A 24,832-nucleotide genomic window follows, 5' to 3' on the forward strand; every position below is an offset into this window, starting at 1 on the left:
AAGCATCTGCACTATGGCACTGCAGTGGTATACTACAGGTCTGTACCTGTGCTACTATAGCACCTAGAGCAGAGAAAAGCTCTAAGATATTCCCATTTTCCCAACCGTGCCATAGTATTGCAGTAAAGCTGGTTTCTATGGTGTTCCTGGCCAAGACTGGATGCTGATGTGCCAGACATCACATGTGGGAGCCATCTCTTCTGAGACTTCCAAGCAGGCCAAATTCCTGCTCAGGGAAATCCCTTGGCAGTTTCATTTGAACATGGTGTTCTTCGCTCCCTATCTTGCAATGCTGGTGTAAAGTCACAGGCACTGTTGAACAGCTGTTGTGTTGCATTTCAGTAGTGAGTGAAGTGATCCCTGTATATCCCTTAATTATCTCATAAGGGTGTCATGAGTCTTTTTTAATGTTTTTAATATAATTTGCAATCCTCAGTTGAAAAGCTTGATCCAGTGAAGCCTTAGAAGGAATTAGTTCGTGTTCCTGCACAGTCTCTGCTTTCTAAATGCTAATTTCGCTAAGCAACAGCCCTAATTAGAGGCTTCAGATATCTTGTAATTTGTTTTTTTAAAAAATTGTCTCTTAAACATAAGGGGAAAAAAGGCAAATCACAACTTTCATCTTATTCTGATTTTGACTAAAAAAATACACCCTGTTCCTTCACAACCATGAGCTTGTTAGCTGGGCTATTCCTCTCACAAATGATAAAACCTTGAGAAAACTAGTGCTAACCAAACCTTAACTCTAGTTGTTACAAAGAAGATTTTAAGCAGCAAATGCAAAGAGGTTCACTTTTTGGAAATAGAAACTTATGAGTATGCAAAGATTTGTTGTGCCAGGTTTCCTATATGTAAGCTGTGTCGTGACCTGTCAAATAATTAATTCTACGCTTCTTCTACCTCCAGGTCTTAAAGACCAGACTGGCTGTGGGTAAAACAGGACAATACTCTGGGATGTTTGACTGTGCTAAGAAGATTTTTAAAAGAGAAGGGTTGAAAGCCTTTTACAAAGGTTATGTACCCAACATTCTGGGCATAATTCCTTATGCTGGTATAGACCTGGCTGTCTATGAGGTCAGTTTACTTACATGATGCATGTATTATTTCTTTAGACACACAAAAATGTAAACTGCCTTCCTGTTACCCTCTTAAAATATGTATCATTCACTCACATCTGTAACTTACTTGTAGTTACACTTATTTGTGGATTCAAAAAATATCCCCTGTAGTATGCTCAGGGCCAGTTTTTCACATATTTGTCCTTACTGTGTTACAGTATTGCCAACCCCATGATTCAAAAATCATGAGTCAGACCCATCAAAATCATGAGATTCCCCCAGAATCAGGTGCGCTTTTTTTTTTTCCCATTTTTATTGTGGTTTTGGCCTGTCTGGATTTAGATGATTTTGGCTTCCACTGCGGGAGCTCTCACCCTCACATCTGCTCCTTCTGCAGCTGCAGGGATTCTTTACCTCTTCTCTCAGGCCTGTGGGGAGTCAGCTGCAGTGGAGTCTCCTCCTTCCCAGGCCTGGTGTTGCATGGAAGTAGATAGGAAGGGAGAGGAGCAGAGGATCGATGCCATTGCTCACAGGAAGGAAACTGGGGAGGAGAGAGCAGAACTATCCTGAGCTGCTGAACCTTTTTGTGCCCCCCTCCCCTCCTGTGAGAACCGCGTTGGCTGCTGGGAGCAGGGGGGAAGAGCTCTGCCTGCTTCCTGCAGCAGCCCTGAATGGCTGCCCTTCCCAGGCGGCAGGTGAGTGGAGAAAGCAGCCAATCAGGGGGTGGAGGGCTTCTCCCAGGCAGGCCTGAATTATCTATTTTCTATCTATCTGTTTTCTTTCTGAAAGAAGATGTATTATTCTTTGGAGCAGGAGACATCTTTCTGTTCTGTATTTGTACTATCTAGCACAGTGGGGTCCAGGTCCGTGCCTAGGGCTCCTAGGTACTTTGGTAATACAAATAATAAATATTGCTACTACTACAGGGAGATAAAATGGCAGGATTGGACCCTTACACAAGTAGGTGATCCTCATAGTCAACCTCTTTTCCCCTGTAACATCCAACGGCATTGCTGGCATGAGTAAGTGTTGCAGGATCTGGCCCGTGTTTTGGAAGTGGATTTCAGTAGGTTTAAACCAGAACATTAGACAGCTGGTTTAAACCAGAACATTAGACAGCTGGTTATTGCAATGCAATATACTCATATCTTTCTTTTTAAACACCTCCCTCTGGCTTGGAGCACATCCCTTCTACAACAAACTTAAACCCTAAACACCTGATGGCTATTGTATGTTATGTAGCCCTATGGCTATGATACAGTTGAACATATGTAATTATTCCCTCTCATTATGACTGGATTATATTAATGTGAATATATCATAAATGTGCTTCACACTGAGGGGCCGCCTACACACAAAATGAATCTGATATAAATTGGGTGTGAGTTCAAAGTGGATTAACTATTCTTGATCAACTTCATATGTGGATGCTATTATTCTAGAATAAGAGTGCTTTATTACAAATTATCTCAGTCTACTTTGGGAATGGATTAAACTAATTCAGAATAAGAACATCCATACATAAACTTAATCAGAAATAGATATTTCAGAATAATTTGATGTGTAGACAAGCCCTGGGGACATGTTTCACCAATGGCTCATTTTGTAGCGCTGGCTACCAATTAGCTTCTGGGTTTAAAGTTTAAAGTGTTGATTTTTGTCCTATAAAGGCCTAAATGGGACCCCTAAGACTGACCAGGACTAGCTAACATGTTTTTAAACAGCCATTCTCTTTGCCTACACTGGGTGCTAAGGGGTCTCTAAAAATATGTTAATTAACACAGATTAGCTAACACATAGTATACTTTTTTAAAGACTCATTTTCCCAGTCTAGACAAGCAGCAGAAGTGCTTGAGCTGAAGGCCCACGTTTAAAGCAGTGGTGAGACTTGATGGCATTTTCTATGAGGGATCTTCTATTGTGGTACTCATTTTCCCACCTGCACTTGGTCTGAAATACCTTTGTCAGCCTTCTGTGCACAGTCTGTCTCATGTAACTGGGGTATGGTCACTTAATTCTGAGAAAAGTGCCTCATAATAAAACTTCAAAAGGCAATTTAATATTTTTATCTATCACATTTTTAACTTTTTATTTTGTGGTGCTTGTGGATCTATAAGGCTTGATCCTCCACTTGCTGAGTGCTGTGGTTTGGTCAAAGAAAGCTCTTAAGCATGCACTTACTTTAAGCATCTAAATAATACCACTGAAGTCACTGGTCTTACTTATATACATATAAAGTTAAGCACATGCTTAAGTGCTTGTTGGATTGAGGCAGAGCACTCAACACCTTGCAGGATTAAGCCCATGAATGCATTTGGAATATTTTTATGGAGGCAAAGGAGCACCTTAATATTATTGTTAGCTGCCTAACTATCTAGTGTAAACTTTTATATATCACATTCAAATCCATTTATGTTTTCCTGGCAGGCTTTGAAGACTGCTTGGCTAGATCATTATGCATCAGACTCTGCTAACCCTGGTGTCTTTGTGTTGCTCGGATGTGGTACTGTCTCCAGCACTTGTGGTCAGTTAGCCAGCTACCCTCTTGCTCTCATCAGAACTCGCATGCAGGCTCAAGGTGAGAATTGGGATTTGGGAAGAATATCTTTTAAAGGTATTTATAATTTGGAGAATAATCCCTACTTAGTATGCCTGTTTTTAAGGTGTGTAATACCATACTGACCTTGGCCATCTAAACTTTTGATTGGCTTCGTTAGTGCTTAACACAACCTTCATGTTACAGATTCCGGCTCTGTGTGTTCTAATATTTATATTTTAATAGATTTGTGTCAATCACCTTATGTATTTTAACCCATTTGTGGAGCTCCTATCACAAGCTATATAAAGACCATATTATAAAATTAAAGGACAAAACTGAAGTAGAAAGAAAGAAACAAACACCAGAGCAAATGCATGGCCAGAGGAGACCAAGGAATGTGGTGTAGAGGAAAGCTCTGTGACCCTCAAGGAAAATACGTCCACCACTAACAAAGGGTCACTGACCAACTGTTAAAAGAACAGGAGTACTTGTGGTATCTTAGAGACTAACAAATTTATCTGAGCATAAGCTTCATGGGCTACAGCCCACTTCATCGGATGCATAGAATGGAAAATAGTAAGGAGATATATATACATACAGAGAACATGAAAAGGTAGGAGTTGTCATTCCAACTCTAAGAGGCTAGTTAATTAAGAGAAATTTTTTTTTGTAGTGCTAATCAAGACAGCCCATTACAGAGTTTGACAAGAGGTGTGAAAATACACCTCTACCCCAATATAACGTGGTTCTCTGGAGCCAAAAAATCTCACCGCATTATAGGTGAAACTGCATTATATCCAAAGGTGAAAGTAAGCCAGTATGGTCAGGTATGGCGTACCAGCAAGAGCTGGTATGCCGTGCCGAACTGGACCAGCTTCCCCAGTGGTGATTTAAAGGGCCTGGTGTTTTGGGGCATTGCTGGCACATGATGGCATATATCACATTTGCAGATGTGCAGGTGAATGAGCCCCTGATGGCATGGCTGTTGTGATTAGATCCTATGATGATCACATTGTGATGAGGACCTGATCACATCAGCCACGCCATCAGGAGCTCGTTCACCTGCACATGTGCCAATGTGATACGTATGCCATGTGCCAGCAATGCTCCTCTGCCGTGTAAATTGGCCAAACTGGACAGTCTCTATGCAAAAGAATAAATGGAGACAGATCTGGTATCAGGAATCATAACATTCAAAAACCAGCAGGAGAACACTTCAACCTCTCTGGCCACTCAGTAACAGACTTAAAGGTGGCAATTTTGCAACAGAAAAGCTTCAAAAACAGACTCCAGTGAGAAACTGCTGAACTTGAATTAATATGTAAATTAGACACCATCAAGTTAGGCTTGAATAGAGACTGGGAATGGCTGAGTCATTACACACACTGAATCTATTTCCCCATGTTAAGTATTCTCACACCTCTTGTAACTGTCTGTAATGGGCTATCTTGATTATCACTACAAAAATTTTTGCTCTTAATTAATTAACCTCTTAGAGTTGGTAGGACAACTCCCACCTTTTTATGTTCTCTATATGTGTGTGTGTATATATATATCTCCTTACTATATGTTCCATTCTATGCATCCGATGAAGTGGGCTGTAGCCCACGGAAGCTCATGCTCAAATAAATTTGTTCGTCTCTTAGGTGCCACAAGTACTCCTGTTCTGCGATACAGACTAACACAGCTGCTACTCTGTTACCAACTGTTGCAAATAGGTGAGAAGAAAGGTAGTAGAAACTGCATGGAAGAGTGAGGTCTCAGACAGGAGAGGATAGATCAACAGGACAAATAGAACTTCCAGCACGTTGTTAAGGCAACCAGCAAGGTATTCTTGTGGACCTTTCATGGGAGGGAGTTCCAAGGCACAGGTCTGCAGCCGAAAGAGACTTGCCTCAAACTTAACGACTGAGAGCAGACCTTGCTGTGCTAGGAAATAGTGTTGAGAAGACTCTGTACCAAGTCCATAGGGTTAGAGGTGATAAGTTGTGCATCTGTGTAGTGAGGAACTTTATATGATTAGAATATTAACATCACTAGAACTGCTAAATGATGGAGATTGCTATCTTCCTTTTCTTTTCTAGCCCTGTTGGAAGGAGCCCCACAGCTAAACATGGTTGGACTCTTTCAAAGGATAATTGCTAATGAAGGAATCCTAGGACTTTATAGGGGCATAGGTCCAAACTTCATGAAAGTGCTTCCGGCTGTCAGCATCAGCTATGTGGTTTATGAAAAAATGAAGCAAAATTTGGGACTAGCATGAAAAGAAGGAAAAAGCTGATAAGCCTCTCGCCTTCTCAGGAATATTCAAATCAAAAGGATTTCTCAAATAACTGGTTTGTTCTTGTTTATAATTGGAGAACAGATCACTGTGCAAAGAAGCTGTGGCTTTGTTTTTTCCCCCAAGTTGGAAGGAACTGTCTTAATTTCTAATCCCCAACCCCAAACTGCTATCAATATAGTATGGATTTTAAAAATAAAAAACAGCATCTTTAAATCAGCTACACATTAAAAGACTATCAGGAAACCACCTATGGTTTAGCTCTTGGCTTTAATTTTTTTGTAATTACTGCTCTCTTAAATATGCATTTGACTGGGGTGAAGCCACATTTGGGAGAAGTGTATACTGCACTGGTATTAAAACTCATAGATTTGTCATACCATCTTATACTCAAGCAATTCACAATATCCTTTTGTCCTTACCATCCGTAAAGGCAATATTGCTTATTTTATCAGTTTATCAAAAAAGTCATTGCCTTAGGGGCAGGTAAGAATAGAACACCACATTAAACTTTGTTTCCTGATAGCTTTTCTTTCAGGATGACAAAATGTTTGGCTTTTATTCCTCTATTTTTCCTCTAAGGAAATGAAAGTGCAAGGGGATGTTGTTCTATGGCATCAGAATACCTCAAGCTGAGTAAAATTCTACATTTTTATGGTACAGTCACAATTACCTTCATAGCTCATTTCATTGGGCTGCTTTCCACTTAATTTATAAATGCTGGCAGCGTTAGCCAAGACTGCCTTGGTTCTTGATGCAAGTTTTATAGTATCATAATAGTTAGCAACAGTAAAGAACTACTGGATCACTAAACTCACTGCAAGCGCAGGTTATACTTCCAGGATAAAGGAAATACAGTATCTAATATGAAATTGATGCTGGCTGTATCAGTTGGAGTGTACCAAAACAAGCAAGTTAGTAAAGATCACAGGGCTGATTATCGGGAGACTTTTGAATGATTTTTCTCAATGGAGTTTGGAATGCTGTTGTCCTCCTCCTGGAGTCTGAGGACTCATTTGTTTCCCATTCAGAATGGTTTTCCGTTTAACAGCATCCTTCTAGTTGATGATACTGGAGGGGGAGTTGCTGTTGAACAGTGTGAGGCACTCTCTCTCCCCACCTACTGAACCTGAAGGTCTGAGAGCACGGGCTCAGGGAGTCAGACTGGGACCAGAAAATGAGACAAGGTTTCTGAGTGACTCGGTAGGAAGCCGCAGTCAGACCATTAAAGTGGACCTTGGTTTTTATATTAATTAGGAAAAATACAAACAAAGCACTCAAAGAGCCCAAGAACTCATTTTTGATAAGCTATTATTTCACAGATTCTCCCATATGTGGGATGGATATTTTAATCTACAGACACTTTATAAATGGCTTCCCCACTAAGGTCTATACTAAGGTATATTTCAGTTGCTTGCTGGCCCGAACACTGTCACAAAATAACTGTTTTTGTAGTGTTAATTTGCACTAATTCCACGTGGATGGAAAGAACAGATAGAATTTGGTCTTTTATGTAAGACACACACACACACACACACACACACACACACACACACAGTGTAACCATATTTCATTCTTGATCTTATGAATCCTGAGAGTTAATCTGGTGATATTATAAAATGGCAGCTTTTTCTGGCTTTACCTTTATGTTAACCTGCCCTCTAGTTTATGCACTTCTTTTAAACGCCAGAGTCTGTCGCTTTACAGAAGGTATTATGGTGCTTATGTACAATGTCTTTATGATCTGATTGTCCATGTTCTTTTGTCTTTGCCAATCTCTTTGTACCTGCATATAATTCATGTGATCCAGTTTTGTTTCTCAATTATCCCTTTGACTGTAACAGTTATATTCTTTATGCAATGCAAAGATGACCTAAGCAGCGCCTGTTGTGTAGCAGACTCAGTCCATTTTGTTAATATTGTATAAGTGCCATTATGAGTGTTCAGTTGTGGTGGGGACACTTTCAACTGCCGAAGAGCATGAGACTATTTGAGTTTTAACTTTTCACCATGTGCCTCTAATGGGCTGTGTTCAAATTATGTATTCTTAGTCTGTGTACTGAAAAAAGCTGATGATCACTTTTATAGATCCGTAGAACTACCAGTTTATAATAAATGTTTGTTTCCTAATCTGTCTGGGATGTATTATGTGTTTCATGGTTTGGAAAACAGATGCCCAAAACTGATAATTCCCTTAACTCCAGTACTGTATGTGTGCTTTAATGTCAAATGAAAGACAAAGCAGCTCTAGCCAGAAATTAGTACTGAAATCGGTGTACCCTGTACCCATAACAATGGTATTTGAACACCTATTTTAGCATTTAAAGGCTCTGTCCTGGCTATACTAAAGAATCAACTGTCAGAGATCCCAGCTGAAGTATTAACACTGTTCTATCTTGCAGTGTAGATGGTAACAAGCAAAGTATCCAGAGTCTTGATCCTTAGCACAGATCAAGGGACACTCAAACCATGATTTGGTATGATGTACTCGGCAAGATGGAAGAGCATTTTATGTGTCCAAGGACAGCCATGTTTGTAAGAGTGACTTAACATAGCTGAACCTTCTTGTATACTTAATGCTTATCCGTCTTTAATTTAAAGCTAGCTTAGAAAGCGAAGGATACAGCCTTTTCAGAACAACTGGCTTCATTTTCGCTGTACACTTAATGGTTTGTTTGCCCAGCTGAGCAAGGAGTGAATGGACAGCATAAAGAATTCCTTTTGATGCTGCAGTCTTTCACATCACTCTACTCCTTCTAAAGGTTGAAATTCTATGGGAAGAAGCCTCCCAAAATGTGAATGTCATTCAATACCTAAAGTACTGTACATCGTACATAACTAAACAGAGATTCTGTACAATTACCCTCTTGACCTGGTGAATTAAGGGCTATGTATGATTCCTGACAGAATAAACATGTCTGCTATTCAGTTCTTTATTCAGAGAAGGTAAGAATGTGCATGTGCAGAACTGTTATTGGAAAGACTTAGCCCTAACTGTAGAAAAGGAAAAAAGAAAAGGGATCTAGTGCCACCTGCCTTCTGTTGTGTTTAGAGGTGATGGCAAGAAACTTACAGCACAATTTCTGTACTGAGACAGTTCTGCTAGCTCCTGTGAAATTGGATATTAATTGAGAAGGTAGTTGTGTGTAGGGATGAGTGTTGGAAGATGTATAAATCATGTTGTCCGAGTCAGTATAAAATGTAGTGTGTGTGTGTGTGTATATTAAAAAAAAAAACCCTAGTACTAGAACATTGTTTTTCTTTAAATCTGCTACCCTAAGAGGCTGAGTTCTACAGTCTTCTCACTGGTATCTGGTCCTGATAAGATATTCTCAGATATACTACAGCTATCGTAATTAAGAAAACATGACTGCTCTGATGATTGGTTTTGAGATAGCAGTGATCCACAATGCAAACAGTGCCATATTAGGTACCAAAAATCCCCAAACCCACAGTAATATTAAGATAGGCAATGAGGATGTGGCAGAGAGAAGACTGGGATGGGAGGATGAAAGTGACAGGACAGAAGTGTCTGCACCCACTAGAGTTTACACCCCTCTAAGAGGGAAACATTTGGACCAGAATCTCCCATTAAAACCATCTGCCACTAGCAGAGAAGCAGAACACTGACCATAAATCAAGAACCATTTCTTCATACCTGCTCCCATAACTTTCAATGTACTCCACACTGCTGATGATGAGACAGTTGTCAGAGGGTCTTTATTAAAGGAAAGTGCAATCCAGAAACATAACTGAGTTCAGTCTTGAAATTATTAGTGTTGTAGCTGTTGCACACACTTTTCTCCTTCCCACTCCTCAAATTATCTGTGTCTTGATCTAAACTTTTGTTAAACTCTGCAGCCCAGGAAAATGTGTTTTCTCCTTCCTATGTCTATTTACTTTATCATTTGCTAAATATATTACATGTCTGATACTACTTCACTTTGCAGTTTCAAGGCATTGTGGTGCAAGATAGATTAACTTAGTGAAACGTCTATAACTCATACAAACAATATCCATAGAGCCAAAGTGTGGAATTACCATTTTTCATCCATAGATCTCAAAGGGTAAATATAACGATTCTCATCTTACACATGGAGAAATTGAGGGACCGCGAGGGTAAGTGACTTATTCAGTCACACAGCAAATCAATGGCAAGGCTAGGAATAGAATCCTTGATTCCTTGTCTACTGCCCTACCTCCTGGGCTTCTGAGACACACAGTGCTTGTAATAGTTGCAGTGTGCCCACCCAACCTGGCTGGTCTGCTGTAGGAAGGCTCATGCACACATCTATTCCCTTCTTCCTTTGCTAAAGCTAGTGATTAATGTGAAGTGTAGTATACCACTGAGCACGATGCAGTGAAACAAAAACTTGCCAATTATTTTCTTTCCTACAGAATGAGCAGCACACTTTATTCCAATGGTGAGGTAAGATGAGGCTTTTCAACGGGCTTCTGACTTGGTCGCCCATGAGCTGTGAGGTGTTTATGCCTGACATTAACTGCATATCATGCAAGAGCTTGACCCCTTCATTATGATACCTGTTTTTACTCACCTTTCATTTCAAACTCTTGGGTTTGTGGCAGTTGCATGTAGCAGAACCCTCGTCACACAGTTCTCCCACTTGGCCAATCTATCTTTAATTGACCTAGGTAGAAATTTAGCCTGGAGGTGGATCCCAATGAACAGCTTTTGTGCTGGGGTAAGTAAACCCCACACCAGGTCACACAGGATTAATGAGCTGTCATAGCCTCAATCTGCTGCACCACACCTATGAGAAATGTTAGGCCTGGAGGGAGGAGCTTAAAACAGGAAACCGCTCCATAATTAGTAGCAGACCAGAGAAAAGTAGTCTCCCAGTGCTCAGTTTCTGGAGAAGGGTTAGATGAAGGCTGGAGCTTTGTAAATGGCTGCTGCCTGAAAGCCACTGTCCCCTCCCTAAAGGGAGGGATAGCCTGACTCTGAACACTATTGTTAGACTAGCTCAAGCCTGATTGGGGCTACAGCTTACCAGAGGCTCTCTGAGGAAAGAGTCCTACCATGTCTGTGTGACAATTCATTGGTAGCCCAGAAGGGGTGGACTCTCCTAGACCCAGGTAAAGTGTTTAGTCGCTCACCACTTGACCTGTGTGGTAGACTGCCTGGCTGTTGCCAGCCGGAGGCCAGGTGAGTGTAAAGGCCCTGCCCCCTCCGCAAAGTGCTCTGAGAGAGGAGCACAGCACAGTAAAAGGAGGCTGCTGTTCAGAAATGATTGTGAGGAATGCCAGTATGAGCAGGCCATTCAGGAAGACCTATCAGAAAGGTAATCTGAAATAAGATACTGTCCACACTGAATGGGAGTCAGGGATGGCTGATTATGTATTCATGGGCCTTTCCCCATAGTTTCATTTGATTCAGAACTATCCAATTGTGCACATTGTTAGCCAATGTAAATTGTAGGTTCCCATTAATATTGGGGCTTGTCTACACAGAGTTATAGATCTGCTGGTCAATTCCTAACACCCACACACCCCATGCTGGTCAGTTTCCTCTTGGTGACAAGTCCTTGTCTTAAACTCTCTCCCTACTATTTCTTGCACTCATTTACCATGTCTTGTTTTAAGATTATAAACTCTTCAAGGCATGGATCTTCCTATGTGTTTGTACAGCACCTACTACCCTGATCAGGTGGTAGGTGCTGTACAATAGGGCCCTGATCAGACTGGATGATACCACAATACAAACAAGTTAACTGTTTAAGCCTCTGTCTAGGAATTAAAAAAAAAGGCCTTCCAAGGGTTTATTTCTTCATCACTGTACAATGAAAAACTAGCCTCATTGAAACAACTCTGTAAAAATGAACAAAGATAGGTAGATAAGATAAAGGGTCAGCATGCCTTGACCCTTAGTATTCAAAATACCATCAGGGATATTTTATGGAAAAGTTGAGGCAGCTATGATCCCAAGTCCTGCTAGAAAATGCATAACAACCATTACCAAGCATTGAATAATATTATGAAATTTTGATCTAAAGCGGGGGTCGGCAGCCTTTTGGGAGTGGTGTGCTGAGTCTTCATTTATTCACTCTAAATTTAAGGTTTTGCTTGCCAGTCATACATTTTAATGTTTTTAGAAGGTCTCTTTCTATAAGTCTATAATATATAACTAAACTATTGTTGTATTTAAAGTAAATAAGGTTTTTAAAATGTTTAAGAAGCTTCATTTAAAATTAAAATGCAGAGCCTCCTGGACTGGTGGCCAGGACCCGGCTAGTGTGAGTGCCACTGAAAATCAGCTCCCGTGCCACAGGTTGCCCACCCCTGATCTAGACAGTATATAAGAAAAAGGTAGACTGCAATTCCCGGTTCTGTGAGACGCTGAACTCTGAGAGCTGAGGGCACTCAGCACCTTGCAAGAGTGGGCCCTTGTGAAAGTAGAATGAATTATATTGTGAAAATAGAAAGGATTAAAGAAATGCTGCCTGTACCTTTAAGCAAAATTGTTGGAATGCTGCAATCCAGGTGTCAGGAATACAGACATTAACATAGAACAATTGCACCGTTTAAGGGCAATTGGTGAAGTATTAGCCCTAGATCGATTAGAGTTAGTAAGGAAGTAGGATATGCATGCTGTGCCCCAGGTGAATTTTACTGTTTTGCTTTCTTTGTCCCCTTTGTCTAATTCCTGCTCTTTTATCTGTATAAATAAGATTGTTTGGGTCTTGCATGGCCACTCACATTATCTGGGTGTTATTGGCAGAGTGCTGTGCTAATAAAACAGAGTGGTCTGACAAATTGTGAGTCCTGATTCTAACTTTAACAATTTGGAGGTTCCACCGAGATGGCAACTATCTTCACTGGGGCCGTGTGATTCCTGACCATTTTGTGGGACGATCGTGGCAGCCGGCACCTGGGCATTTGGCCCGAGCGGTCCTCCTTCTGAACAGAAAGGTGCACGACCACAGTGAAGTCTACGCCATCGGGTTCCCACTCTGTAGGGATCCCGGGATCTGACATCAGGAATCTGGTCAGGTAATTATTTCTGTGTTTTGTCTGGACTGAGGACTGCCCTGTCTCTGTGCCTATCCGTCCTCTCTGTGGAGTGTTTGAGTCTGGGTGCCGTCTCCGTCCGGGGATTGGCCGACCAAGGGGTTCCTGTCCCTGCAGTCTGAGTGAGTGAAATCTGCACAATCGCAGCCGCACCGCACCTTGGGTAAAACCCTTGGTGTGAAAGCAAGGGCGATTGAGGCAGTAGCCTGTGGGCTCCTTTTCTGTGTTGCACCGGGCATCGCTCTGACGAACCCAAATTTCCTTCTTGTGTGATTGGTGTGTAAAGTCCTCTTGTATGGGTAACCAGACGTCTAAGTCTGGGCAGTTCCCTAAAGGAACGCCTGCTCATTTTATGTATTTTAGGAAGGGTCCGGACTCCTGTAAATTTCTGGAAAAATGGTCTAGGCTAACTCAGGGAGATCCCAAAACTCAGTGGCCACTGTTAGGATCTTGGGACAAGGGCCGAGTAGATGTCTTAAAAGACAAACTCGGCCAATCTAAAACTAAATGGGCAAAAGGAGAGGTCGATTGTTTCATGCAGTGGTGGGAAGAGGCAAATCGTAGATGGACAGAATCGAAACTCGCCTCTCTCAAAGATTCAAATGATAAGTTAAAAGCTTTATTGGAAACCTCCTCTCCCACCACTAGACCGAGCGCTCCCCTTTACCCGGTTCTCCGAGCAGACCCCCCTTCATACTCCTGTCTCCAGGTGGGAAAAGACGAAGAAAACCCCTTGCTAGATTCCGGGGAGGAGGATGAAGAAGATGCATTAATTGGCCTGGCAGCCTTGCGTCAAATCAATAGACGGCCACCCACACACCCAGCTCAGGAACAACTGTCACCAGATTTCCTGGCTCAGGAACAATTCCCAGAGATCTCCAGTTCAGACCCGTCCAGTACTGCCGAGGCCCATTCCTCTGGACTCGCTCTGCCTCATAAAAGCTTGCGCTTGGGCCTTAAAAATATCCAGGCTCCCCTCCGAATCCTGCATACTGGGGGCCAAGATGGGGGTCCCACTTGGAGCTATAAGCCCTAGACTCGCACAGAGCTCCTTTCAATTGTAAAAGGCTTTCCAAAGCCCTGAGAAAATCCTACCAAATTTGCAGAGGAATTTTTGTTAGTGTGTGATACCTATGAACCCTCTGAGGCAGACCTCCTGTAGCTGTGCAAGCTACTTGTAGCAGACCCTAGTGAGCATGAAAAATGGCTCACAGCAGCAGATTGGCTCGCTGCTGACCGCCACTCTACTTTACCAGATACTGGTCCTAATGCTGAATACCAAAAAAAGTGTAAGGAACGAGCTAAAAATCTATTTGAAGCCATCCCTCGGGTATGGACTCGTAAAACCAACTGGATGGCCATAAATGGCTGTAAGCAACGACAGGGAGAAAACCCTGGCAACTATCGCACCCGGCTAACTGACATTTTTCTGCAACATTCTGGTATACAGCAACCAGATAGAAATGGACAGGGCGCCCTGGCTAGTGTGTTTGTTAATGGCCTCCTGCCTGCTATTGGCAATATACTAAAACGAATAAATGTTGGGTGGGAGACCGAAACCATGGACAAATTGCAAACAGTGGCAGAGCACTGCCAACGTACTTTAAAAGGAAAGGAAGAACAATCAGCTCAACAGTTAATGGCCTTGCAAATACAGCATTATTCAGGGCAGGGCAAACAGTACCGGGGACGGGGAAAATACCGGGGACTGGGACGTGGTCGTGGGATGGGCCAGGGAACTGGATTTTCAGGTTATGGGGATGTCTGTAATTACTGTAAACAGCCGGAACATTGGAAGAATGAATGTCCGAGCCGGCCTGGTAACTGTGAATAACCAGTTAGACCCCCTGCCAGCACAGCCAATTAGTCCCCAGCCTTATTTTGCCCCACAGCAATGATGGGACACCGGGGAACCTCAGGAAATTTTAGCTCCTTTACTACCTCTCACTCCCACGGGTGAGTGTGTGTTAACTGTCAATGATCTTTCTCTCCCTTTCCTTGTTGATATGGGAGCTTCGCTCTCTGCAGTTCATACTACCGACCTGCCTGCGGTTCCCCGCTCTGGAAAAAACGTGTCTGCTGTGGGCATTACGGGAGTCCCAACCCCTTATCCCCTTTCAAAACCTCTACCGGTCCAGATTGGTTCCCTTTCTGCGGATCATGCCTTCTTTCTCTCTGATTCCACTCCGGTAAACCTTTTGGGTCGGGATCTGTTATGTAAGCTTGGCTGCACCATATACTGTTTCCCGGATGGGGTCTATTTACAAACTCCCCAGTCCTCCCTGAGTGATTCTGTAGCCTCCCTGATGTCTGAAACGTCCCTTTCCACTCCGGTCCCTTGTTGCCCACTGGTCCCGTCCCTTGAACACCTAATTTCGCAGGTCCCATTCTCTCTGTGGCCAACCCATCCCTCTGAGTTGGGCCGCTTAAATACTGACCCCGTCTGCATTACTGTTGACTTTTCCAAACCCCTGCCTCGCCTATCTCAGTACCCTTTAAACCCTGAGGCAAAGGCTGGCATTGCTCTGGTCATGACTGCTCTGCGGAAGCAAGGCAATATTGTTCCCTGTTCCAGTCCCTGTAACACCCCTATCCTCCCAGTTCGAAAAGCTGATGGCAAAACATGGCAATTTGTTCAGGACCTTCGAGCCATTAATCGTATTGTCATACCCGCTTTTCCTGTTGTCCCAAACCCAGCAACGATCCTGGCTTCTATCCCACCAGCTGCAACTCATTTTACTGTTGTTGATTTGTGTTCTGCTTTCTTTTCTGTTCCGGTTCACTCTGACTCCCAGTACCTCTTTGCCTTTTCCTACAAGGGATAGCAATACACATGGACCATGCTCCCTCAGGGGTATACAGAAAGTCCATCTTACTTTTCCCAGGCATTAGCCCGAGACCTAGCTGACCTTGTTTTCCCATCCGGGTCCACTCTAGTCCAATATGTAGATGATCTACTCCTCTGTTCCCCCTCATTATCTGCCTCAAAAACTGATTCTTTAGTGTTCCTTACTGCCCTAGCAAACAAAGGTCACAAGGCTTCTCACTCTAAACTACAGCTCTGTCAAGCCTCTGTCACATACCTAGGTTTTCTCCTCTCTCAGGGTTCCCGTATGCTTTCTCCCACCAGTTTCCAGGCTATCCTTAGCTTTCCCTGACCCTGCTCCCCATGCCAGGTCCGAAAATTTTTGGGCATGGCTGGATTTTGTAGGCAATGGATTCCCCAATATGCCTCCCTTGCAAAACCTCTCCAGGAACTCTGTGCCTAATCCGATGCCATGGCCACCTGAAGCAGACTCTGCCTTTGTTTCTCTCAAACAAGGTTTGGCTTCTGCCCCTGCTTTAGGGCTGCCAGACTATTCTAAACCTTTTACCCTTTTGTGCCATGAACAATCTGGATGTGCACTTGGAGTTCTGACTCAGGGAACGGAGGCAAGAATCGCCCAGTAGCTTATTTCTCTGCCACTTTGGACCCTGTCGCCCAAGGCCTACCCCCCTGTCCACATGCTGTGGCTGCCGCAGCACGCCTAGTCGAAATGTCTGAATCCCTTGTCCTTCTCTCTCCCCTTATTCTCATGGTCCCTCACTCTGTGGAAACTCTGCTGTTACAACGCAATACAAGCTACCTCTCCTACACTCGCCTTACCGGGTATGAACTTCTACTGCTGTCGGCTTCGTATATCACCATAAAGCGTTGTTCTCAGTTAAATCTTGCCACTCTCCTTCCCTTGTCTAATGACGGTGATCCTCATGGCTGCCTTGCAACTGTCTCTGCTATCACCGTCCCACGCTCTGACCTTTCTGATGTCCCTCTCCCTAACTCTGACCTTGTTTTGTTTACTGATGATTCCTGTTTTCGAGACAACCACGGTCGTCTCCTTGCAGGATATGCTGTAGTGTCACTCTCTGAAACCGTAGAAGATGCGCCTTTACCTTCTGTAACCTCAGCGCAAGTTGCTGAATTAGTTGCCCTCACCTGTGCCTGCTTTTTGATGGAGGGACGCTCCGCCACCATTTACACGGACTCCCGCTATGCTTTTGGGGTTGTACATGACTTTGGCACCCTCTGGGAAGCTCAGGGTTTCCTTACCTCTGCTGGTACCCCTATTAAAAACAGCCCCTACATCGCTGCTCTCCTGTATGCAGTTTTACTTCTCTCTGCCCTGGCTATTGTTAAGTGCCCTGGCCACTCGATGGCGGACACTGATGTTGCTAAGGGTAACGCATTTGCTGATGCCTCTGCTAAACATGCTGCTGCCATAGAACCTTCCCCAGATGCATTTCTAGGTTCCTTCTCTGTTTCTATACCACCGCTGTCCCTCACTGACCTCACCCTGCTCCAGGACTCTGCCCCAGAAACCGAAAAAGACTCCTGGGTTGCCCAGGGTTGCCTTCTACATCCTGATTCCCTTTGGCATTTGCCCACTGGTGACTTTGTGGCCCCCTTTTCATTCTACCCATCGCTGGCCACCCTGCTACACGGTGTTTCGCATGTTGGAAAGGAGGGGATGGTCTCTGCTGTAACTAAGGCGGGATGGTGGCCCCCCCATTTCAGTTCTTTTGCAGCCCGCCACTGTGCCGCCTGTACCACTTGCCAAAGTCACAATATTGGTAAACTTGTAAAAGTGGCTCAAGGATTCTGGGGCTTGCCCCAAGCACCCTTCTTGCATTGGCAACTTGATTTTGTACAAATGCCTAAGTGTCAACGATATGAATTTATTTTGGTTATGGTATGTTTATTTTCTGGTTGGATTGAAGCCTTTCCTTGTCGCAAGGCTGATTCACTGTCCGTTGCTAAATGTTTGTTAAATCATATTATGCCTGCCAAGGGAATTCCTGCCACTCTGTCCAGTGACCGGGGTACACATTTTACCGGACAAATTGTCCAACACCTGGATCGTATATTACATGTCACACACCTGCTGCACTGTCCCTACCACCCACAAAGTGCAGGTGCTGTGGAAAGGCGAAATGGTGTACTTAATAATAAGCTTGCTAAGATTTGTGACTCCACAATGTAAAGCTGGCCAGCAGCTTTACCACTAGCCCTTATGGAAATGTGATCCACTCCATCCCAAAGGCATAAACTGAGTCCTTTTGAAATCGTTATGGGACGCCCTATGCGAGCTGTGGCTACCATTACTCCAGTCCCAGACTTGAACTTGACTCACAGTACGCTCCTTCAATATTGCAAGGGATTAATACAAGCTGTAAGTCACTTCCATTCACAGGTTCGAGCTGCCTGGCCGACAGAACCCACCTCTGATGCCTGCCACAACCTTGAGTCAGGTGACTGGGTCTACGACGGTACCACCATCGAAAACATGCCTTGGAACCTCGGTGGAAGGGTCCTCATCAGGTACTGCTTACTACCCAGACAGATGTTAAACTATCTGGCTTCGCAGCGTGGATACATGCTTCACAGTGTGAGAAGACACCCTCCCTGGCGAACCAATCAACACCTCAGAACTGTGCAGAGTCAGTTTTGACTCCAGAAGAAGACGTAGAGGAACAGCCTGCAATACCTTACAATCTACACTCTTGTAAGGGTTGCCAGAAGCAGACGACAACCTAAAGCAAGGCCCACCAAAAGAAGCAGTGAGCCAAGCGCCTGCTGCCTGGTGGACATAAAACCGTGACTGCAGTTCCCTCAGTTGAGGTGGTCAGAACCAGAAGAGCCCTGCCTCCAACATGCACCTCTGGTGGCACCTGTTCCTCGGCTGCTAGTGTCTTAAGGTCTGGGGAGCCCACAATGACAATTCTTTTATCCAGCAGCAAGTGTGGATAGCTCAGACACTTAATATTTCTAAATGCTGGGTCTGCAGCCACATCCCAGCCCACTCTCAAACTAGTGTTCCTGTCCTGGCTATCCCACTCAATTTCCCAGACCTCACTGGAGGACCTCGTCCATTTAACAAAACATGGAACAACAATGACACTTGGGAAGCAGTGGGAATAAATGTATCTAAATGGATAAGTGTGGTGGAGGGAAAAGGTCATTGGTGTTGGGTGTGTAATGGGACAGGGCTGGATCTGGGAAAAAGACGTTGCCTTCAGCATATTGTGGCCAATGGTGCATGGGATATTTCAAACAAAACTAAAGAGCGGCAGGCCGGGTATGGGGATATGAATTTTTTCTCAACCTGGGATCAAACAGAAAAATCAATCTCATGATTCCCCTACAGTAATTTTAGTAAAAATAATACAATCTTCCAATGCCATACAAATACTACCACTCCTCGTAAGGAGGATTACCCTGTTCCCTTTGGAGTATATTACTCCTCATTTGTAGATACCTATGTAACAAATGGATGCAATCGACCCTTCCCGGCCTTAATAGGCCATCATTGGGTTTGTGGAACCAAAGCTTATACTGTATTACCAGCTAACTGGTCAGGTATCTGTTATCCCGCCCAACTCTTCCCACAAGTCCCTCCCACGAGAACGCCTCCGTAATTTCAGGCGAAAAAGAAGGGATTTACCAGATGCCCAATGGTATATAAATAATGTAAGCCCCTTAACCTGGGGAGAGGCCATTGGCAGTTCCTTTATCCCACTTGGGAGAGTAATACACCATGCAAAAAGACTCCTGAGGTTACAAGCAGTAGTTGAAATAATGGCAAATGAAACTGGAGAAAGTTTAAAAACCTTGGCCAAAGAAACAGGGGCGATCCGACAGGGGCCCTCCAAAACCATCAGGCATTGGACATAGTGCTGGCGGCCAAAGGTGGGACCTGTGCTCTCATTGGAAAAGAATGTTGTGTGTTTATACCTGACAATACCAATGAGGTAATAGATCGCGCTAGCCACTTAGAACAAATCGCATATCTTCCCCATGAAGAGCTGAATTCTTTATGGAAGTGGCTAAGTAACCTATTCATTTTCTCCGGCATAGGAAACTGGTTGTTTCAGGGAGCCCTGACTATCCTGTTTGGAATCTTAATGATTTTTGTATGCTTTCAGTTAATCTCCTGTTGTATCCAGAATTGTGTCACCCAGGTGACTGCCCCAAAACAGAGTGCTAATATGATGATTTTGAATATCGCTGATGAACAAAGAGATAAGGAACGGTTAATATGTGGAACCCAGTCCAATGTTCGTCATGGTGAAGCGTGACCAAAAGGAGGGATTGTGAAAGTAGAATTAATTATATTGTGAAAATAGAAAGGATTAAAGAAATGCTGTCTGTACCTTTAAGCAAAATTGTTGGAATGCTGCAATCCAGGTGTCAGGAATACAGACATTCACATAGAACAATTGCACCGTTTAAGGGCAATTGGTGAAGTATTAGCCTTAGATCGATAAGAGTTAGTAAGGAAGTAGGATATGCATGCTGTGCCCCAGGTGATTTATACTGTTTTGCTTTCTTTGTCTCCTTTGTCTAATTCCCGCTCTTTTATCTGTATAAATAAGACTGTTTGGGTCTTGCATGGCCACTCACATTATCTGGGTGTTATTGGCAGAGTGCTGTGCTAATAAAACAGAGTGGTCTGACAAATTGTGAGTCCTGATTCTAACTTTGACACCCTGAACCAGGAATTGAAGAACAAGACTTATGAAGATATTGCATATGAACAGTTCTAGCTAAACTCTAAGACCTTACGTTGTCTTGTAAAATGCAGAAAATTTGGATACCATCAATGTAAATATTCTCTACATCCCTAGCAAATGAATAGCAGCCACATAATGAAAGTTAGCAGGGTGCCAGATATCTGAAGCTACATGCTTTTGCAAGTGTACATTGTCATCCAAAGGCAGGCTCCCCATTACATTTCTTCCCTTCTTCCTTACCTCTTCCTTTAACACTTCAGTGCTTCTTTAGTGAGCTTTGCAAGGTAATGCAGTAATTCACCTACCCTTCTCTCCTATGGGCTGAGTGTGCCAGTGTTATACAGGCACAGCTTCTGCAAGAGACAATAGATGCAGACAAGTGTCGTCTATGTGGTAGCATGTGACTATGCTGTTCATACCATAGTTAGCCCTATGAAACCAAGGCAAGATGGTTTAGACTCACTGCAATATTATGTGATATAGCATATCCACCACCACACTAAGTTATATGTGCAGGAAATGAGAAATAATCTAAGGATGGAGGGCAACACTTTATTACAGCTAAATGGCCAGCACTTTTATCTGAGCTGGAGCCATTACTATCTCTTAAAGAAGGCTCTCTAGTTACAGCACCTGATCTACCTTTCAGCTCTTTCAGTACATCTCCATCTAAGGCCCAGGAGTACTAACTGAAAAAAGGTTAACTACAATGTTTTTTATTTCCAATAACTCTTTTAAAACAGCCAATCACTGTATACATGGTAAGTCCCTGTAACCCTTTCTTCGAGTTTAAATTGCATAATAGACATGTATCTAGGCTTTAAACCCAGCAGTGCCATCTATTGGTACACTGAAGTATAACAGTAAAGAAGTGAACTGCCCACAGCTTTCCAGGTGTCCATTGCCAAATGTGTAAGGTATTCTACAGAGTTCAGATAACTGAGTGGCTGTACAATGGGAAAGAAGCTGGCAGGTCTCCGCCATGAGTGGAAAATGCTAGCAGCAGCAGCAGGGGTAACTTTCACATTCGTTAAAATAAAGGGACTCTAGCCTGTAGGGGCACAGCAAGAGACTTGCTTGGGTCCTATGTGTAGTGATCCAAAGTGGCATTGGATTCCAGTTGCAAGACAGGCAGCTGACGTGTATGAGTTTTTGGGGGTGGGGGAAAACCTCTTCTTCTAACTGAAAAGGTTATGCAGTGACCAGTAGCGGGGTCACACACTTTGTAGCTTCTGTCAGCTAAGATCACTGCACACACCAGAGGTTTCTTGCATTCCTCCATTTCCTTCCCTCCCCCTGTGCCATCATGCCAACCCCCCGTTTCAAGGGCTCCCTACAACTCCCCCTAATCTCCCCTGTGCCATGGGTTGTGTGCTCCCATTTACCAGGGTCCCCCATTCTTTCCCATAGCTGGTGCTCTGTGTACCTCCCATTTGGGGTCCCCCATGGCTTGGGCTGTGTTCACATTCCCATTTACACTACTGTTATTTTTAATCTAGTTTTCAGGGTGTCAGCCTGTTAATTTCTACAAGGAGGATAAGCAGAGATGACATGAGGTACTGTTATAATGCAAGATGTTAATATGGCACCTATATATAGCTCTTAAAGAAGGCTCTCTCTCTAGTTACAGCACCGGACTTATCTTTCAGCTCTTGTCAGTACACCTCCATCTAAGGCCCAGGAGTACTAAATAAAATAAGGTTAACTACAATGTTTTTTATTTCCAATAACTCATTTAAAACAGCCAATCATTGTGTACATGGTAAGTCTCTGTAACACTTTCTCAGAATTTAAATTGCATAAAATACATGTATCTAGGCTTCAAACCCAGCAGTGCCATTTATTGGAGCACCACAATATAGTAGTAAAAAAATGAACTGCTCACAACTTTTCAGCTGTCTTGCAAATGTGTAATGTAATGGCACCTATATCTATATAGTCTGAGCTATAGAAAATGGCAGAGGTGGTTGAAGCTGTACTAAACAGATGGTAGAAGATCTGTGTGTGTGTTCCCTTCCCTCCTTTGGTTTTCCAGTTTTCCCCAAATTTAACAAGGTTCAGGTCATTGATCCTCAGAACATTCCCTAAACTTTTAAAATTGATTAGCATTCAAAAGTTGTTACATACTGAAAGATGCTATCAAATTATGACCTTTGCAAACTCAGCCAGCGTGAGGCTGACTGGCTTACTGTGGGGGCTAGAAGGGGCCAATTAACTTTATAGGCTGCACCTGAAGGGGAGTCAGAACTTGATAAGGATTAATTACAGCTAAAACCAGTGCAGGTAAGATTATAAAACTGGGAAGTGAGGCTACAAGGTGGCTGTAGGGAAGGGGTTGCAGCCTTTCATGACAGGTAGATGGAATCGGGAGGATGCCTGGGGCAGAGGGGAACAATAAGTCCTGGGATACTGGCCTGGTCTAGGTCTGGCAAGGGTGAAATAGCCACAGGGAGCAGAAAAAGCTCTGGTGGTAAACCCAGAGACAGGTCATGAAGGAGGCTGGGGGCAGAAAGGAGCCTGGGAAAACATAGACTGAGCAGATTTGAGAGGCCAGTTGTAGTGCCCTTGGCTGAAACCCTACTAGCTGTGGGGAAGTGGCACAGGATCCAGAGGTAGAGTGGAAGACAGTCTGAAATGGCATCTGGACAGCTTGTCTGGTGAGGACTTTGATACCTTGGAAGTGGGGGTGGGAACTGTGTAGTGAGCTAGAGGGCTGAGTCTCAAAGAGGGAGTACTCGTCAGTCACACACAGAGAGAGAGAGAGAGAGAGAGACACCATAGCATGAGCAACTGACAACAGGGGTCGCCATAGGAGACAACAGCTACTTCTTGGGCCTAGACACAAGAAGGTGCAACTGTGGTAAATGGAGCCCTTTACAGCCAATAATAGGGATGTTCAACTTTTTTAAAAATAAGATTTTGCAGAATGATAGATCCATAACTAAATATAGGGACATATAAACTTTATAACAACTATCTTGAATGCATTTTTGGAGAATTCTAGCTAAGGTATTTGTATGTCACACTGTGACAAGTATGGCTGTTAGTACCAGATGTACAAGGTGAGAACAGAAGGTTTAACTCCTCCCCCTCCCCCAAAAGGGGGCAATTAAATAAAGTGATTGCATACTATGTTACTATAAGGCTATTGAGTAAGATCTTTTATGAAAACTTGTAAAGTGCTGAACTTAACAGTCATGATGAGATGTACAGGGTGTATATGTGGTAACTGTAACTCTGGTGTGACTTCAGCATCACCTCACAACAAGTGGTGAAGCAATTGGCCAGGAAAGAGCTACCTCCCCACTGAGAGGAGATTGGCTTCAAGCACCTAGCTATTGTTCAGCCCAGGAAAAAACCAATGAGGAATCATCAAAATAAATGGGAACAGCTTGAAACTGAAAAGAAAACAGCAGTCTTCAAAAACTAACGAGATGAGGGAGTTTTCCCCACTTGGAATATCTGTAGTGACTGAAAGGAAAACTCCCCTCAAATATACCTGTAACCCTTTTTAAAATGGAAGAAGTTTGAACTGAAGGGCACCCAGAACTAGGGGGACAGTCTCAAGGTGGGAGGTTGTCAGTGAACAATGGAACACTTATATAGCTAGGGGGTATACTGGGAAACTGATTAAAGACATCAAGTTTCCCTTTCTTAGAAAAGGGATTTTATCTAATATGAAAGTGTAAAGCCTGAGGTTGTCTTTGGTTTCTTTTTCTTTTAAAAATGAGGAGTCTGGTGGCACCTTAAAGGCTAACAGATTTATTTGGGCATGAGCTTTTGTGGGTTAAAAAACCCCACTTCTTCAGATGCATGGAATGGAAAATTACAGATACAGGCATAAATAGACTGGCACTTAAGAGAAGGGAGTTACCTTACAAGTGGTGAACCAGTGTTGACAAGGCCACTTCAGTCAGGGTGGATGTGATCCACTCCCAATAATTGATGAGGCAGTGTCATACCAAGAAAGGGCTTTTGTAGTGAGCTAGCCACTGCCAGTTCCTATTCAAGACCAAAGTGGTGGTGTTATAATTGCAAATGAATTGTAGCTCTGCAGTTTCTCTCTGAAGTCTGCTTTTGAAGGTTTTTTGTGTTGCAGGATGGCTACTTTTAAATCTGTTGAATGTCCAGGGAGATTGAAGTGTTCTCCTTCTGGCTTTTGTATGTTACCATTCCTGATGTCTGATTTGTGTCCACTTATTCTTTTGTTTTTCTTTGTAACTTTGTTTGCTCTTCTTTACTAGTTCATCTTTGAATCTGTAGTTTTTCTATTAAACTTTTTATTTTTTTTTCCAAGCAAATCTGTGGTGTGCAGACTCTCTGGAGTGTGTATGCCAAAGTGAGCTAACTGGTGGGGGCGGGGGGAACTGATGA

General features: G+C 43.3%; 1 protein-coding gene across 1 annotated transcript in view; it reads left to right on the plus strand.

Moving 5' to 3' along the window:
- SLC25A24 (solute carrier family 25 member 24) overlaps nt 1-8,008 on the plus strand; it is a 53,484-nt gene extending 45,476 nt beyond the window's left edge. The window contains exons 8-10 of the mRNA XM_050962394.1: nt 907-1,074; nt 3,486-3,636; nt 5,682-8,008. Coding sequence (XP_050818351.1) covers nt 907-1,074; nt 3,486-3,636; nt 5,682-5,860 — 498 coding nt within the window. The 3' untranslated portion in view covers nt 5,861-8,008. The remainder of the gene's footprint in view (nt 1-906; nt 1,075-3,485; nt 3,637-5,681) is intronic.
- Nucleotides 8,009-24,832: the final 16,824 nt, after the last annotated feature.

The sequence above is a fragment of the Gopherus flavomarginatus genome, chromosome 7 (assembly GCF_025201925.1).
Source record: "Gopherus flavomarginatus isolate rGopFla2 chromosome 7, rGopFla2.mat.asm, whole genome shotgun sequence".
NCBI lineage: Eukaryota > Metazoa > Chordata > Testudines > Testudinidae > Gopherus > Gopherus flavomarginatus.